Here is a 20,114-nt window from a genome sequence, read left to right as displayed (position 1 = left end):
TTTTCTTGTTCTTACCATCAAAATGTGTTTTTCTGTGTTCATCAAAGCACACTTTTGTTTAATTTCTGGAAAATTAATTTGAGATGTTTTTTCTTTGAATAGGTGGATGAGTATTTCATTAGGCTTTTCATGTAGCACCTCAAGATTGAACATAAAACGGTTTTAAAGGTATGTTTTCTGTAAATTAAGCAACGTGGTGGTAATGACATACTGTTCTGGTAATGACATAGTGTTTTGGTAATGACATAAATGAAAAGTGCACTGATACATAAAGCAAAATTAAAGGATTAAATAATGACTTCTGATGAGTGTTGTTGAAAGAAATGGACAGATGTGAGGATATATATATAAATATGACACAACCATCAACTTGAACATGTTTATTTCAATCATGAAGAAACCATACAATATTTTCTAGAGAATCAATTGTCACAATGGGATAAAACAGCATAAAAATATCCTTCAGAAACATTTCATAACTATGACTATTACCATTAGGTGACATAAAGTTTTTAACATAAACGTTTAACATAAAAGTTTTTAACAGAAAACATAAAAGTTTTCAAACTCATAAAAGTTGCATTGGGTTAAAACTAACAATGCATACACTGTGTGCAGAATTATTAGGCAAGTTGATTTTCTGATCATATTTTTTTCCAGGCACATTTTACAAATTCCAATCCACATCAATCTTAATAACTACTATTAATATTGTTTTTAATCATTTATAAGTGATATATAATTGTTCATGAAGGCTGGAAATGAAAAATGCCTTATATTCAGGTGTGCAGAATTATTAGGCAGGTTTTCTTTTACAGATAAAATGAGCCAAAAAAGAGATTTAACTCAGACTGAAAAGTCAAAAATTATTAAATACTCATGAGAAGGACGCAATACTAATGTAATACTAGAAATTGCAAAGTTAAAGCATGACCATTGGACAGTGAAATGCTCATTGGGTCAGCGGGGTCATACAAAAACAGCTGGAGAAGAAAAGACACGTTAACTGCAAAATAATTAAGAATTAAGGTGAAGAATTAAGTGTGAAACCATCAGGAACCCTTTAGTCTCCAGCGCCACCATTTCCCAGTACTGAAACCTACCTGGAGTCTTCAGAAGTGTGAGGTGTCAGGATCTCAGAGACTTAGGTTAGATGAAGAATCCTAAAAAGCGACCTGCTCTTAATAAGAATCACAAGCTGAAGTGTTATAAAATACATGAAGACTGGGTTTTTATAGGCCTTATAGACAGACAGCTTGAGAGTGACTCCTGAAGGACCAGCACCACATCCTCTTGTACCACTGTTTGAAGAATTTATCTTCCAGAATCTGGCAGTAAGTTTTGGAAGATCATTTAGTCCATCTCTGCAAGATGGACATTTCAGGATAAGAGATGGACTAAAAGTGAACTCCCACACCTTACTGCCAGATTCTGGAAGATAAATTCTTCAAACAGTGGTACAAGAGGATGTGGTGCTGGTCCTTCAGGAGTCACTCTCAAGCTGTCTGTCTATAAGGCCTATAAAAACCCAGTCTTCATGTATTTTATAACACTTCAGCTTGTGATTCTTATTAAGAGCGGGTCATTTTTTAGGATTCTTCACCTAACCTAAGTCTCTGAGATCCTGACACCTCACACTTCTGAAGACTCCAGGTAGGTTTCAGTACTGGGAAATGGTGGCACTGGAGACTAAAGGGTTCCTAATGGTTTCACACTTAATTCTTCACCTTAATTCTTAATTATTTTGCAGTTAACATGTGTCTTTTCTTTTCCAGCTGTTTTTGTATGACCCTCTCTTTTTTGGCTCATTTTATCTGTAAAAGAAAACCTGCCTAATAATTCTGCACACCTGAATATAAGGCATTTTTCATTTCCAGCCTTCATGAACAATTATATATCACTTATAAATTATTAAAAACAATATTAATAGTAGTTATTAAGATTGATGTGGATTGGAATTGGTAAAATGTTCTTGGAAAAAAAATATGATCAGAAAATCAACTTGCCTAATAATTCTGCACACAGTGTATAATGAAATGTGTTTGCTTTCAAACATGTATTTTACAGGATCTTCCTTCAATTTTTTCCCTTAATCTCTAGACCTTTCAGCTGATTTCTTGGGAGCCATTCTAGTTAAAAAATAAGAAAAAATAGTTTTAGGAAGTAAGGCATCTCATTTAAGTTTCATTGTAAAATAACACTATTATGCTTCTTTAACTTAATTTATAAACACATAATATGATATAGATAGTGACACAGAACATGTCATTACCACCATCACTTGTCATTACCATCACAACAAGTTGTGTGTTGGTAATGACGTGTTGCGGTAATGACATTTTTTTTTGTTTTTCAGGAAAAAAAGATGCTAGGTCATGGATTTGCTAACATCACTCAACAGCTAGTACAAAAAGAACTTTAAATACACATAAATCATGTGAATATATACATATATTTATCACAATATTGCCGCTACAGCATTAATGGTAATGACGCTGAATAAGTCTACTCAATGATCAGAAGGAATTCATGATTAAATTACTTACTTTTTCAGACATCAAATGTCACTGTTCTTCCATGGCTGACATGTGCTCCCTTGCTGGTCTTCATTTCCATGGTTACGGCATAAACAAGTCTTACCCTCAAAAAAATCCTTGTTGTAATCATAGACTGTCGCGGTAATGACAGTATTGTTGTGGACAATACTAAATTGTTAAAAATATTCACAAATTGCACAGATATGAACCCAAATTATGCATCAAGTGCCTTTTTAAGTTACTGTTTAAACATCTATTGTGATTTTTTAATGAACTGATAACATTTTATCACATTTTCAGAGCAGACAAGTTTTAAAGTCTGGGTTGGGGACAAGGCTTGAGTAGCCAAATATTAGTGATGAAAACATTTTTAAACATGGAAATCATACTGATTTTTGTGTATAACATTTTTTGGTGGTGCAATAAATATTATTTGACATAACTAAACTATTTATTTTATAATATATTATTTTTAACATGAATGTATAATCTGGGGACATAAAAGTTCCCCTAATTGAAGAATCACCCAAATATGAATGAAGGAGTGGTTTTGACTGGCTTGCCTCAGATATTTCCAGGTGAAACCATCTCTCCTGGATTGACATGCATAAACACAGTAATGCATAAATACATATGTAATATATGGAAAAACATTCCCAGATGTTTTACTTTATGTGGGCAAAGACTTTCACTACTCTGTAATCATTGGCAGCAAAATGACACCGCATGCAAATGGCGTGAGATGTTTGCCCTCAAATATTCGCACAAAGCCGGAGAAGATGATCCTCTAATTGGTACAGCAGCCATTTGGCCGAGTTCCAGTCTATCAATTACTTTCGCTTCTTTTCTGAAGTAATAGAGTGTAATTGCGATTCTTTTGCTCTTATTAATAGGATGCAGATGCCGCGGTGGGGTAACACAATGCCGGCGACTGTGGCGGCCAGCCGTTTGGAAGTTATTTCAAAGACGAAAGCGTATGCGGACTCCCTCTGCGCAGATCTTCATTGCTCTCTTGCAGTTCCTTTCAAGCGCTCTCTTTCTCTGCCCCATCTCTCTCTCTCTCTATCGTTCTCGTTCTCTCCCGTGGTGACTGACAGTCTCTCTGACGCACTCCCCCCATTTCATCGCGCAGCAAATCAAATATGACAGTGAGGACTGTAGACATAATGGAGAATGTTAGGAGAGAGCGCTACTGTACACACACACAAATAGCCGCAGGCTTAATTGAACAGCGCTGTCCATGACCCGAACACTTCCAGAAGCCTGCAGGATGTGCTACGGGTTGCACTTCACTCTTTTATTTAGTGTCAGATTTGCTAAAGCCCCCGTTGGAGCAAAAAACTCCTGAAACATGACGTTGGTGTGAGAAAAGCTATAAAACAGACAAAAAGGAAGAGCCGTGACCAATCGCAGGCAGAGTCAGCGCTTTAAGTTTAATTAATTAAATTGTAAGCTCCGTTGCTCACGAAGTTGCGGCGAATCAAACGCCGTTTTCCTGAGGGCTTTTTTTTTTTTTTTTTTTTTTGCTTTGTTAGCAGTGGGTCGGTTGTGAATATGCCCTCTCGGAGCTCATAGAGTTGGGTTTGAGAGCTATCTCGTCGCATCGCCACGCTGCTGTCTTTTTTGAATAATGGCACTGATAATTTGAGCCACTCCAGTGAAAGAGAGGCGTTGATGCTGAGTAAATAGGCTGATTGGGGAGAGATGAAGGTCAGTCCCACTGCAGGTGACAAAACAGTGAATCACAGCCACCCGCTCTGCTCTATCCATCATTTCGTTCCTTCCTTTTATCCTCCTCCTCTCTTCACAACCTCCCGTTCCCCCTGCCTCCAAAGAACTTAAAAAGAACACAAATGAATCTTGCTATGAGATGTTTTCTTTCTTGATTCGATCATATCAGCCTTCCTACGAAGCGTTTCATCAGAACTCATTTGCAAAACAGAGTTCTCTTTTAAAGTCAACATGAAATCAGACTCTGTTTACGTGGAACACTCTTCTGTGAAAACAAAAGGTGGATTTGCTATTCAAAAGTTTGGGGTCGGGAAGAAAAAAACACCACCGAGGCCTTATTTATTTGATCAAAATACAGTAAAACAGAGATATTGTGAAATATTATGACAATTTAAAATAATTGTTTTCTATTTTAATTGATTTTAAAGGGGTGGTTACATGGTTTTTTTCTAGGCTTGATTGTGTTTTGGGTGCACAGTTTAACATGTCTTAATGCTTCGGGTTTTTTTTTTAAATGCTGTATTTTTCATATATTTTATCTTAATTCTACACCTCTGTTTCCACTGTCATATGAACGGCTCGTTTGACTTCCTGCTTCTATGAAGCCACTCCCTCCGACATACGCAGTGTGCTCAGATTGGTCAGCAGGTTGGTAACTGGCCCAGTCTGTCGTGATTCTCTGAAGCGTCCGGAAACGCCACGCCCCTTACCATTCGTAGTTATGCGCTTAGGTGGAAAGTAAATAATAGCGCCTATATTGCTGTATCAAATTGAGCCGAATCAGACCCAGATGAAGAGGGTCAGGCAGAACCTCTCCAATCGCAGCTTTTAAAGGACGTTTATGAATGGTATTTCATTTAGTATTTGTGTTTAGATGCTGTCACTGTTGTTTGTTAGCTTTCAATATACAGTTTTATCCTGATTAAAGCTTTACTGTTGCCGAATACATGACTGAGTAGTCGCATTTTTGTAAAGGTATCTTTTAATTTATAGCATGAACAACTGTTTGTCTATGAACATAGAAGTTTGTTGGTGTTTGTTGCACTAGAACTTAGCTAACTGGCTAGCATAAACAAGTTGCTCTTTGTATACGTCCTTGATGTATTAAAAATAGCAACAGAACTATAACATTACGTTTAAAAGACAATAAAACATACTTACAGTTTGGGAGCGATAAACAGCAGCTTCTGCTTTTAAAGTGGGAACTGCTTCATCTTTCAGTAAAAGTCTTTGTGTAAATCCAGCATTGAACTCGTGTAGATTCAGGAAGCTGTCTTCAGCGGCGCATCCAGTGTAGAAAATATCACAGATAATAATGGGTTCTATATCTTTTGACGCGTCGCGTCGCACAGCTCGCGTTCGGTGTAAACAACTCTTCCGCTTTCATTATGCCGCGCCACATGGCCTCGCCCACTTTGTTGTGTGTTCCCGGGGGCGTGTTTATGTTAATAGCAAGGGTTTATGATGTCACCAACCCGGGAAGAAGCTCGTTGTAGTCCAAACCGCCTGTTTTGGTAGGCTTTAAACTGCCATAACTTTAAAAGACAATATCTCCGTTTGCATTGAATGTTCAGCGCTGTAACTTTGCAGATACTGTTTATGCTCAAGCAGCAACATTACACACTAACTAAAGTTAAAAAAGTGAAATCGCATGCAACCACCCCTTTAAATTGTAATTTATTCCTGTGATGACGAAGCTGAATTTTCAGCATTATTACTCCAGTCATTCTAATATGATGATTGGTGAAACAGGTGAAAACATTCACTAGCCAAAATTGTAATATTGCATAAAACATTTGCGATTAAAGCACTGTTTCTATCCAGTAAGTCTAAGAGAACAAAATCGTCACTTCCTGACAGTGGCGGGCAGGGACGGAATCGCGTGGTTGGGAGAGAAATCGTAACGCGGGGACACCGCGAGGGCGACTGCAAAGGGCACTTTCAATTTCGCGATCAAAGGGGCAGGTACTCAAGTCAAATTCCCACCCCCCAATGTGCATGCCACTGCTTCCTGATAAACTGGCGCTAAATATCACTAAGATGCTTGCTGCAGTAGGAGAAGCCACTATGGCCCAGCTTCACAGACAGGGCTTAGCCTAAGCGAGGACTAGGCCTTATTCCAATTAGGATATTTAAATAGCTTTTAAAACTAGAAGAAAAACATTACTGGTGTGCATCTTGAGACAAAACAATGCCACTGACATATTTTAAGACATGTCAGTACAAGTTGCTTTTAGTTAAATTAGCTCAAACATGCATTTTAGTCTGGGACTAGTCTTGTCTGTGAAACCGGCGGTAAATATAATAAATTTGTAAATAATAAATTACTTGCACCTCAGAGCGTGCAGATGAAATGCAGTAAATTTATCTTACTTTTGTAGGTGGATTCCTGCTGTTTGGGAACGCAGTCTTGTAAGACCGTTCTGGGAGGTAATTATACTGAACCACTTTGACGACAGACTTTTCTCAGGCATTTCAGAACAACCAAAACAGCATTTCACATGCTGTGCTATGAGATCGGTCAGCTGGTTAGTCCAGTTATGCCGTCCCATCACAACGCCACGTGTTTTTTTTTTTTGTTTTTTTTTATGGGCATTGAGGAATTTATTCAGTGTTTCCATCATAGTTTATGCACGTTTTCTTATCGGATGAATAGCACATATGTTTTTTTATGTGCGTTTTTAGAATTTAATGCGCATTTTGGCATTTTCATCCAGCGTTTATTTTTTTTTTATTTTTTTATTTTTTTATGCGATATCCTAAAATGCGCATAAAAATAGGTGGATGAAACATACTGATGCTACTGATGCTCCAGAAGGAATGCAGGGGAGTAAAAACTTTTTTGAATTTAAAGATCAGGTAAATTGTAATTATTTTGTCTTCTGGAAAACATGCAAGTATCTTCTTTAGCTTCTAAAGGGCTGCACTAAATTAAAATATGATCTTTAAACATAATAAGAAACAATTTCCTGTTGAAAAGTTATCACCCCTGGCTCTTAAAGGGTTAGTTCACTCAAAAATTAAAATTATCCCATGATTTACTCACACTCAAGCCATCCTGGAGGTATACAATATGACTATCCTCTTTCAGACAAACACTATCAGAGATATTTTTTAAAATATCCTAGCCCTCCAAGGTTTATAATGTTTGTGAATAGGGGCCTGCGTTTTGAACAAAAAAAAATGCATCCATCCATAATCAAAGTAATCCATAAGGCTCCAGTGGGTTAATAAAGGCCTTTTGGGCGGAAGAGCAACCTTTGACCCGAACGTGGAGGCACAGAGGAGAGAGCAAAACAAACCACCGGTCATAAATTAGAAGTCTAAAACGAGAAATTTTAAAAAGAAATGTTGTAGGATTTTGATATAAAAGAAGAAGATGAGCTTGAGTTTGTTGCACATTTGTTTAAACCGCGAGAGACGTCTAAGCTTACGATACTCCTACATCCTGTATCATACATCACGTCACGGGTTACTCATTTGGCGAGTTGCGCAGTATGCGTACGATCATCCGCTGCAAGCTAGTTATTTGAATTTATAAAGTTTTAAATATGGATATTTTTCTTACAAGAACGCATCGCTTCGCTTCAAAAGGCCTTTATTAACCCACTGGAGCCGTATGGATTACTTTTATTATGTATGGATGCTTTTTTTTTTTTTTGTTCAAAATGTGGGCCCCCATTTATACCCATTATAAACCTTGGAGGACTGTGAATATTTTTAAATATATCTCCGACTGTGTTAGTCTGAAAGAAGATGGTCATATACTGTACACCTAGGATGGCTTGAGGGTGAGTAAATCATGGGATAATTTTTAGGTGAATAAAATAATAATACACTACACTAATACATTGCCTTTCCTTTCTGGAGAATCAGTGAATGTTTTCACCTTTTTTAATAAATGTTTGAATGCCTCAGTTGTCCTCAGTGTGAAAAGATGGATCTCAAAACCATACAGCCACTGCTGGAAAGGGTTCAAATATGCAAATGATGCTGGAAACCAAAGAATTTGCAGGACCTGTTTTTTTCTTCTTCTTTTTCTGAAGAACATTGAGCAGTTTAACTCTTCAAACAAACAAGGGACTCATGAACATACCACAAAACATAAAAACACCTGTGGATCATCCATGTATTGACACACAGTATTAGGAATCAAGTGCATGTAACTGTAAACCTTTTAAACAGGGTCATTTTTTATAAATTCAGCTAATATTTTGTCTTGGACTGTATGTAAACATCTGTTATGTGAAACAGCTTACTCAGGACAGTACTACATAAAAAAAAACAAAAAAAAAAAACATGCATGTTTTACGATCCTGCATATTTTGTTAAAATAAACTCTTTGAAGATTCTGCAAGATTTATGACCACAACTGTATAAATATTAGTCACTGAAAATCCTTACATCTGCATTCATTTGAGAATGAATATATTATTCATAAACAAAAAGTTATTCTGATTTGATTTTTTTTTTTTTTTAATAAATCACTTAGGGTCTGAATGATTTGTGTGTATCAGACTGATCAAGTTCTCAGGTTGGTTGGTGGTAGTGTTTAACAGCTTGCTGAAGGGGGAAATTATCACTGAATAATGACTTAAATTTTGCTATGATGTATCCTCAGATGAAGGAACATTTGGGAAATGGTTTTCACTTGGAAAAACACCATATTATGAATACAAAATGGATTTCATGTTGACTTTGAAAAGTGAGTTATTTTTCAATTCAATTCATCATAGATTAGTTTGTTTATTTAAGTGCTCTATCCCACCAAATGGATGTAGTCGGACTTCCTGTGCAGCATGGTTTACATCCTCCCAGCTCGGCTTGCGCTGGAAACTGCATTTGGCCTTGAGGAACAAGTGTGGAATGATAAAGTAAGAGCTGTAGTTGTGAATAAATTGGCATCATTAGTGTCTCACTCAAGTTCATGACATCAGAGATGTTACCCGTTATAGCCTACAGGAGAGAGTCAATCTAGATGCCTGCCGAGGGTACGGTGTTCTCAGCACACACCCACACTGTGAGGAGCTGCGAGACTCACTTCTCACACACACACACACACACACACGCTCGGTCTGAATCATTCAGATTTCTCCTCTGGCACTTTCAGCAAAGCATATGCGTGAGTGTCATTCACCTAATGTGAACTGAAACACTGGCTGGGATTTGATTCCGCCCGCTGAAAGCTCAAGCTCTCTTTAGCGGAGTGTTGGCGCGGGGCCGACCGCAGCTTTGAGGCCCGGGGTTACGGGGAACACAGACTTATAGAGCAGCAGATATCAATGGGCTCATAATGACTTATTCTTGGCATTAGCTGGGAAAATATGGGACTATTATACAAATATTTTTCCAAGAAATAAAATTATAGAAGAAAGACTCTCGAGGTTGTTACACATTAGCCAGCCCACACTGAATCTGCGCCCACTGATTTCAACAGAATCGTAACGCCTGTCATTCACAAGTTCTACACATCCCCTTTGCTAGCAAGTTTGTAAAATATTTTGACTTTTTTGTGCGTTTGTTGCTTCTTTCAGCTCGGTTTACCACATTTGAATCCATTTAGCAGAGGTTTTCCCCCTAAAATTAGCACAGAAATGTCTGCAGATTGCATCGGTTCTGCTCATTAAGGAGAATTAAATGGGAATGTCACTTGAGGAGCTGAATAAGGTGGTTTTGGCTCCGTTTAACATTTCTGTTTCCTTAACGATTTCATTAACTATTCTCATAAGAATCATTTAGTTTGTGGATTAGTGTGCAACCAGCAAGAACAATGATTTTATTGTCTTTATATAATTTTGCACTCTCCAGTCTTTTTCTCTCATCATATTCGAGACAGAATTTCAAGGCTCTCAATTCAACTACAGTGTAATTTCTTTTCCTGTGGTGATAGAGTCAGTAACAAATGCTATTGTTTAGTTGTTTTATGATGTTGCAAGAGTTGTTAAAGTAACTGTACATATAAAATTCATTTATTTTGAAGGTTTAAAAGTTTTTAAAACTCGACAATCGTCTCTAAAGAACACCAAACAATGCCATTACACAACTGTGTTCAGTAGGAAACAATGTTAAAAAAAAAAAATGTATTTGCAATTTTATATATATATATATATATATATATGTATATGTATATGTATATGTATATGTATGTGTATGTGTATGTGTAAAATCACACACTTTGCTTTACAATGAAAGTGAATGTTGACCATGGCTGTCTATCTACATTAAATAACGCCTTAAATTTAGTCTGTTCCTCACACAAAGCTATCAAATTTCTTTAGAACACATGGGATATAGTGCACAGGCTTATGGACTGCTTTTATCTTGCTTTTTGTCCTTAATGGAGCATAGTTTCAGTGTATGAAATAGAACTAAAACACCTTGAAAGTCATTTTGGGTTTAGAAAAACATAAGGAGGAGTAAATAATGTCAGATTTCATTTTTGGGTGAACTGTTCCTTTAAGAGCTGGAACAAGTGGAATGACGGTTTGTCTCTGTATTTCTAAGCATGAATGTATGTGTGTGTGTGTGTGCGCTCAACAGATATGACGGCACTCTTGTCCCTGTACCGCAGTGAATATCTCAGTCTCTCTACTGGTTTGATGTGGTGCAGCAGACGGGTCTTAATAATTTATTTGCGTAGCAGCACTTGAACAGTGATGCTGTCTTTCTCTCTCTCTCTCTCTCTCTCTCTCTCTCTCTCTCTCTCTCTCTCTCTCTCTCTCTCTCTCTCTCTCTCTCTCTCTCTCTCTCTCTCTCTCTCTCTCACACACACACACACACACACACACACACACACACACACACACACACACACACACACACACACACACACACACACACACACACACACACACACACACACACACACACACACACACACATACTTGTTTTTGTGAAATGTGGGGACATTCCATAGGCGTAATGGTTTTTATACTGTACAAACCGTATTTTCTATCCCCCTACACTACCCCTACCCCTAAACCTAACCCTCACAGGAAACTGTGCACACTTTTACTTTGTCACAAAAACTCATTCTGTGTGATTTATAAGCCTTTTGAAAAGTGGGGACATGCTGAATGTCCTCATATTTCACCTCTTTTTGTAATACCTATGTCATACCCATGTCATTATACACATTTGTGTCCTGATATTTCACAAAAACAAGTACACACACACACACACACACACACACACACACACACACACACACACACATGTTTGTTTTTGTGAATTGTGGGGACTTTCCATAGACTTCAATGCATTTTACACTGAACAAACTGTACATTCTATCCCCCTACCCTGCCCCTACCCCTAAACCTAACCCTCACAGGAAACTGTGCAAACTTTTACTTTTTCACAAAAACTCATTCTATATGATTTATAAACCCATTTACATTGTGGGGACCGCTGGCTGGTCCCCACGATGTAGGTGAACTCAGGTTTATATTACATCATGGGGACATTTGGTCCCCACAATGTAATATAAACAAAAGCACACACACACACACACACACACACACACACACACACACACACACACACACACACACACACACACACACACACACACACACACACACACACACACACACACATATGCGAGTCAGGTGTCTGTCCCCCCACTTTCTTACTAAAACTCAGACACATGAAACACAGTTTCTTCATCATGTATGTTAGTAAAAATGGATGACAGTATCATCTTGTATCTTCTTCAATCGTAGGGGGCTTTTCTCATAGTGACAGCTCAAACTGGATGTATGGATGTTGTTGCTGTTAAACTTTCGTTTGGTCCTTCTTGTTTGTGCTTGACACCCTGAAGCAGCAAGCAGACTACTTTAAGGCTAACAAATATATTTATATATATATATATATATATATATATATGTTATTTACATTTATTTATATATTTATATTTAACAGCCCTTAAAGTGCCTTTATTATGCTTTTTTGGATATTACCTACCATGTAGTGTGTAATATAGCTGTTTGTGAATGTAAAAGGTCTGCAGAGTTTCAAAGATCAAACACAGTAAATGGAGTTATTGTCACCCCCCCCCCAAAAAAAAAAAAAAAAAAGAACGATTCTGTTCATTCTGAATTCCAGTCTTACTACTTGCACAAACCTTCATAGGTTTGTAACAAATTTGCATAATGCCAGCCTATGGTCTTTATTGGCTGTGAAACAACATATGCTTTGACCTGCCCTCAAACACTTTAGTTGTAGCTGAGGCTTGGAAAAGTTTGGCTTGTGTTGTTGACATGACGAGAAGACCTTTTCTGCACTGCAAAAGCAAATACACTTTTCATGCGGTTCCAAAGGATGAGGACTCGGGCTCAAATTGATACGGTAAAACCAACGCCCTCGTTACTGTTCGTATCACTGTGTGTACAAGAGGTGAGGACGCCTCCAGTGCTGAAATTCAGGAATGATAATGGCCAATTCATTACAACAGAATAGACCATCTGACCAGTCATAGCAGAGCAAGCTCTTGGAAAGGAAGGGTTTAGAGAGACTGAATTCAAACTGTTTCCATCAGTTTGAGAAAATGCTGCAATATTTTTTTATCATGGATGCATATAAACCTATTGTAGGAGACCTCCAAAACACAATTTTGAACCTCTAAAATAGCATAGTAGAGGCACTTTAACAACAATAAAATTCCAGTCTTCATTTATATTATTTCTTTTTTTATTTTAGCCATTTAGGTATATCCATTTTGGCCCCTCAGGTTGAAAACAACTTGTCTTTTCTATGGTTTTCGCTGTGTGTCAGTTTTATGTCCATCTTGTCCAGACTGACTAATCTGGCCCTTTTCTCCATGAACGTAAGGTTAACTCTGCGGTCAGAGCCATTGGCCCCTGTGCGCTAGATTTATTGTCTCTGTGATGGTAGCTGGGTTGTGGTCAGCATGTGCACGGGGGAACCAGGGGGACCGCGGATGGGTTGTGTGTTATTGTAATGGACTCTTGCATGAGAGAATTTACCTGTAAATGTCACTCACCCCACTCCAGCAGATGACATCGATAAAAGCCCCCGTAAATCACACGGGGCGGACCCTACGCCCAATCCAGCAGTCAATATTGCAGCCTAATAAACATGCCAGTGGGCCGTAGTAGTCTGAGATGTGTGTTTTCAAACAAGCAGGACAATTCCTAGCAAGCTTGTCCATCTTGACGCCATTGATGGGACTCGTTGAGTCTTAAGCTGCTGTCACACTTGAGTGTGAGTGTACTGTGAATTCAATCAGTAGTGTTTATCATTATAGCTACAGCATACATAAATCTAGAATCAACTAGTGTTTTGCTGGTAGGACATCCTATCATTGCATTCAGACCAAATTTAATGATTAGAAGAACATTTTTTCGGTCCTGAGACTTCCACAGACGATATATGTACATATTTTTTAATATCTAGACCATATATAATTATGCAGGTTTTGGGTTCACCTGACCCAATGGGACATGTTTCTTATGAGGTTGTTTTTTAAAGTGTTAAAAAATGTAAGGAGCGCAATGGAAGGAAACCGCACAGAATGCATTTATATGTTGATACATTTTTTAATTTAATAAACATTTCAACACAGAATAATTGCATTCTTTATCTTTTTTAATGTTTGAATATTTGGTTGTTTTGTCTTTTACTGGCAATTGTCAATTTTTTTTTGTGTAAAATGTTTTCAGTAAAATGGAGTAAAGTTATTGAATTTGACATGGTATAATTATTGATATAAATATTGAAAGTTTAAACCTGCAGTCAATAGTTGTATCTCTTAAAACTAACCTTTGATAATAAAAATGACATATTTAAAAAAAAAAAAAAATCCTGTGATTTTTTTTTTTTTAATTTTGTTTTTATTTTATTTTTTTTATATGCCTTAAAATAGCTTGAATTTAACTCTAAAGCTTTGCTTCATGTAATATACATGGATCTATGAATATGCAAATTAGTCCCAGCCTCCACTCAATCACAGCAGCTCGGAAAACCTGATCTACTCGGTCAACTTTACTGTAGTAAACGCTGCATAATGGCAAGTGGAAATACTGGTTTATTTCAGCTATGTATGTTTGAACCAGAAACTGATTCTGAAGAAGAAGAGCAAATTATAGGGCCGTATACAAGTCAATGTATCAGATTGATAATGTGTTTTACGTATCGCTCTCTGCAACGTCGGACACTTAACGGTAATTGATATGATTAGCCTTTGGCTTGACTACATTATCAAACAGCTAATAATGTGTTGCTAATGTTACACAAACCATGTTCCCATTCGACATCCCAGAATCAGACAGCTGCCTTTTAAACATCAGCATCCTTAGAAACGCTTTGAACATCATAGAAATCAGTGGAGAAAAGCCCCGGATTGGACTGGATTGGTTACATGATTGTGATGGTAGGAAACAGAGTAGAAACAATATTAATAACCTGATTTTCACCATAGGGGGTCTTTAAAGGACATTTGATCAAAACTCTGACTTCTGCAGTTTAGATCAGATTGATTTCATGCCAGTTGCAAACTATACTTCAGTCCACGTGAACTGTATTTCAGACCAGCATTAGTTACAGTAGGAAAACTCCACAGGAGGAGAATTTAGCAAGACAGTGAGGTTTTTTTTTACTCTTTGTGGCTGTGGTTTTACTACCAAAACGCACTTACCTTTTTGTTCATCCAGAGGTATATTTTCAGCATTTTCCATATAGAAAGTTTTTTTTTCTCCCGGGATGGGGTTTTATTTTTTTTTTTTTTTCATTTTCCATTTTTCAATCATATTCTGCCTTCTGTCTCTTCTTAGTCTCTACGGATTCTTCCGTTTACGCAGCTGAGGGAAAATAAGGTGTTATTTTGCGGGGTTGTGACAGGTGTGTGTAGTGTTCCTATGTTTGATTGACATACTCCTTACACATTTTGTGAGGATTGAAGGTCTCTGTGATGCAGCACGGGTCTGCAGTTCCTTCGTACTGGTCTTCTCTCCTTGTGTGTGTGTGTGTGTGTATATTTTTAGTAAAACAATGATCAGTGAACACTGCTGGGAAACCAGAGACGGATATCCTTTCCCTCAATACATCTCCTCATCTCTGCTCTACTCGTTGTCTCCACCAACCTCACTTTCTCTGTCTGTCAGCCCTTTGGCACAGGCAACTCTGTTCTGACATGGTTCCATCCTGTTGGATAATAATCCTCGGATGCTACTGCACACACACAGAGCAGATCTTCAACACTCTGAGGCCTGTATTACATCGCTTGTGCTGTTGACTTTATGAGCGTCTGGGCCAAACTAGAAGGAGAACATATTGTGCAAACATTCTTCTCTCTCCAGCCTGTAGGAGTGTCAGGGATTTTTGCATCTACAGGAAATCTGAATTTCTATTAAAAATCTATGAAATGATAATTTTTTCCATAGACTAAAAAAAATATGGACGACGCACCTTCACTCTCTTCCATTGTAGTAACTGAAGCCGCCAGTGTGCCAATATTGCGCTGACGTCTTGAGTCTCGAGTCTGCGCATAGTGAACTTGGAGCCCGAGTCTGTGCAGTAATGAGCATGAAGTGGAGCAGCGATATCAAGGTCCTGCCCAAACTCAGAACAACTCATGTCGGTGTGAAATAAACAGTTATGGAAATGTAGAAATTAAAGTTCATGCTTCAATCTCCCCGTGAAGATCCAGAAGAAAGTCTGTTGGCGCCTCAGTGACTGCTTCACTCAAAGAAGCTGTCAATCTCAGCTGTCAATCATGACGTCAAACCCCTGTTTTTATAGCATCAACTAACTAAAACCAAACTTAGTTCAAGTGTTCATTCTTTAAATAACACCAGCATGATAAAAACTGCCTAAAATGACAGAAAAAAAAAATGTTTAAAGTGTAAATTGATTGTTTAGTTGGTCTCGTGTCCCATTACATTTCGTGGAGAGGGCAGGGTTTATGATCTATAGTGCTTCCAGCCGCCTGGGGGTGATCGAGATGCTTTGGCTTCACTTTCAGGACTCGTGTGGCACACTTGATTTTTTTGTCAAAATATATAAAGCAAAATATAGTTATTTTTGCTGAAAAGCAAAATATAGTTATTTTTGCCAAAAATATGGTTGTTAGATGACAAAATTTCACAATTCTCCATTATTTCGATTTCACAGCAACAATGAATACTAGTCTGACTATTTAAAAATAAGTAAAAAGCTTTCGATCTTAACATTTTTTCTTTTGTCAAATCAGCTTCAATAATTAATGTAGTTCAGATAACATAATATTTTGAGTTTTTGTTGAGTAAAACAATCGCTTTCATTGTATTAACTCAAATTTTTAATATGAATAAATTCAAAATTTTAAGGCAATCAGGTAACTTACTTTTTTAAGTTAAACCAGCTTCTTTTTTACAGTATGTCGACACAACTCTGCAATATCATGTAATCGTGATAGAGATGACATTAGAGACACCGAGTAGCCTACACTTGGGCGTAACTACACTTCAGTAATTTTAGCACTTCAACATCAACTTATTTTATTTCGGTTAGTTGCCAAGGCAACATTACGTGTTTAAGTTTTTAATCTAATATTTAAACTTTTATTTTATTTCTGCTTTATTTCAGTTTAACACTGTATATGCAGAATTTGGTGTTTGTTGCCGTTTTTTTTACAGTGTGAATTAAGGCTCCGATATACTAACGGCAAAGTTTTTCGTTTGTCACTTAGGGGTTAAAAATAAATCAAAGTTTGGTCCTAGTTTGAAGGTGTTTACCAGCTGGAGCAAACATTTCCTGAACATGGTTTTGGCCTGGTTTTGTTGCCTGAAATGACACCATATCAGAACGTGCTTCCATTTTGCTTGAAGTATATTGGGGCTTTAGCCTTCGGGCCAGTGTTGCACAAAGTGCCTGATCCTACAAAATTACTTATTTTTTTTTTGTTTTAAGTTACTTAATATTATATAACTGAAACTAAAAATGTTCAAAAACATTTTTTGCTGCTTTTTCATACTAACCAGACTGTCCCAGACTGGATTTGGGTGCATGTAATTGTTGGTCAAATAAGTGTGTTAGATAAATAGCTTCTCACTATTTTCCAGTTTCACACAATGAACATTCTATTATATTTAGAGTTTCTTTCCCAAAATCTTGCCAATTGGGCCATCTCCTAAAATGCCATCGAAATCAAGAAATTAATAATTATGGAAAAAGTTCTGCAATTATTGTGTCAAAGCAGCAATAGAACATATCTAGCACACGTCCATATCTCTCTCCAGCTAGTAGGATTGTCAAGGAGTCACATAGGACCAGGATTTAGCGTCCACAGGAAGTCTGACGCGATCAGAAAGGCGTCAGGGTCAGCGGTGCTGTTTTGTACGTGCACCCGGAGCAGGCCTGCTTACAAAACTGACACATTTTCAATCATATCGCCGATTCCCTGGAAATCACGGAAAGGCCACGTCGGAGCATTTTATAGAGTACAATGCACCAGATGGGGATTAGTTTTCCCAACATGTGGGGAAAAAAAAGTCTTTTTTTTTAAAGAGAATGCGTGGTGTAGGGGTAATATAGTCTGCTTTGAAAAATGGACCAAATCTTCCACCGCTGTCTGCAATATACAGTGCCTTTTACGGCCATGAAACAAAATCAAAATGGGCCTACATTGGGCCGTGGAGACACAGTGCTTTATGTGTAGGTGAGTGTGTGTGTGTGTTGGAGCGTTGCGTGTGTAGGTGTTTTCATTCAGTTGGTGGTAGAATGGCGACACTCTCCATACCTGCAGGGAATTTATTGTGCTAAATGAATTGTGGCCCGCAGAAGTTTGTAAATTGCAAGGCATCAATCTAGAGGAGATAGAGAGAGGGACTCGCCCGCGTTCACCCCGTCTGATATCAATCCTTTTCCGCTAAAACCTCGCCTTTCAATTCCTCCCCATTCATCCTGCACCAACCTCCGGTATTTAACAGGGATCATGAAGAGCCCTTAACAAATAAAAGCTCTTTAGCGTTTGAGTGCTGCAGATAAATGTGTGAACGAGGCCGTTTATGCCGAGCAATTAGAACGCCACCCGTTATCTGTAGCGCATCGCGCCGGAGACGAGCCAATCGTATTGCCCTGAATCAATAACCCGGAAAATGTGTTAATGTTAAACTACTGTTTTGAAAAATACATGTTTAACATCAGTCAATAAACATTCTAGAGGCTGGCAATGATTCAATAAGACAGAGGTAAAGAGCATATTGCAAAACAATTATCAATATGTAAGCTTATATGCTGCTTTTTGTCTTTCAAAATGATCAGAATATGCTTTGTGGTGTAAATAATTCGCATACTAATTACTAACATCATAAACACCAAAAGAAAATCTATTACTGATGAATTTCATTTGCACATGGCTCATACTACCATTTTTTTTTTTGTCTGATTCCAAGAATTTCCTAATTTTTATATCTTCTGTCTCACACACCTCTCATATCATATCTGTCTATCTATCTGTTTGTCTGTCATCTTACTGAGTTTACCTTATTATTTATCAGTTTATCAAATGTATGCAATTATTTTTTTAAATGTTTGACTCATCAAAGTTGTACATAATTTGTGTGAATTCTGGGTCATTCTGGATGCTAATGTCTGGTGCATTACGGCTGTTAAGAGCTTTTCCACGTTTTTCCACAGCGAGCCATACTGGGAGAGGTCTGCTAATGCAAGCTCCTGCTCCGCCACTAGGCCCAAGACACTCCACCTTGGAGGGCAACAACATACCTCATCACCATGGTAATCCATCCCTTCTACCACATCTCTCAGGCCAACCGGAGACAATAGAAATCACAGATCATTTCAACAGCACTCCACACATTGACACAGACACATAACATTTGTACTGTACAGTGTAGATGATACAGATGATAAAGATTCTGCTTTATTACGTTTTTTATAACACTGTTCTTGCTCCACCTTACAGTTTTTTGTTTTTGCCATGGTAACTATAGTTTCTACCAGAATGCCATAGTTACTATTATAGGTATTGCTATTGCTCTAAAAGTTGTGCTGCATTCATGTGATGTCAAAAATAAATAATCAAAAAGGTATTTCAGACTTTTATAAACAATTCATCTTTGAACATAATCTTTTATCATCTTTCATAATCTTCATGAAAGAAATCCATTATTAAAGGGTAAGTTCACCCAAAAATGAAAATTCTGTTATTAATTACTCACCCTCATGTCGTTCCACACCCGTAAGACCTTCGTTCATCTTCAGAACACAAATTAAGGTATTTTTGATGAAATCCACAAGCTATCTGACTCCTCCATAGACAACAATATAACCATAATTTTCAAGGTCCAGAAAGGTACTAAAGGTACATGTGACTGCAGTGGTTCAACCTTAAAGGGATAGTTCACCCAAAAATGAAAATTTGATGTTTATCTGCTTACCCCCAGTGCATCCAAGATGTAGGTGACTTTATTTCTTCAGTAGAATACAAATGATGATTTTTAACTCCAACCGTTGCCGTCTGTCAGTCAAATAATGCGAGTGGATGGGAACTTCTACTATAAGAGTAAATAAAACTTGCATAGACAAGTCCAAATTAAACCCTGCGGCTCGTGAGGACACATTGATGTCCTAAGACACGAAACGATCGGATTGTGCAAGAAACCGAACAGTATTTATATCATTTTTTACCTCTAATACACCACTATGTCCAACTGCCTTAAGCGCACGCACAGCATCCGGTGCGTGAGGTGTGTACGTGACTGGCGCAGTTTAAAGGATTAGTCCACTTTCAAATAAAATTTTCCTGATAATTTACTTACACCTATGTCATCCAAGATGTTCATGTCTTTCTTTCTTCGTTCGAAAAGAAATTAAGGTTTTTGATGAAAA

General features: G+C 37.6%; 1 protein-coding gene across 1 annotated transcript in view; it reads left to right on the top strand.

Annotated features, from left to right (window-relative positions):
* The window catches only part of LOC137006704 (neuronal PAS domain-containing protein 3), a 352,288-nt gene that overhangs the window by 63,354 nt on the left and 268,820 nt on the right, over positions 1–20,114 (top strand). Inside the window, exon 2 of the mRNA XM_067367687.1 lies at positions 18,903–19,001. Coding sequence (XP_067223788.1) covers positions 18,903–19,001 — 99 coding nt within the window. The remainder of the gene's footprint in view (positions 1–18,902; positions 19,002–20,114) is intronic.

The sequence above is a fragment of the Chanodichthys erythropterus genome, chromosome 18 (assembly GCF_024489055.1).
Source record: "Chanodichthys erythropterus isolate Z2021 chromosome 18, ASM2448905v1, whole genome shotgun sequence".
NCBI classification, from domain to species: Eukaryota; Metazoa; Chordata; class Actinopteri; order Cypriniformes; family Xenocyprididae; genus Chanodichthys; species Chanodichthys erythropterus.
This window is presented reverse-complemented; position numbering and strand designations above follow the sequence as displayed.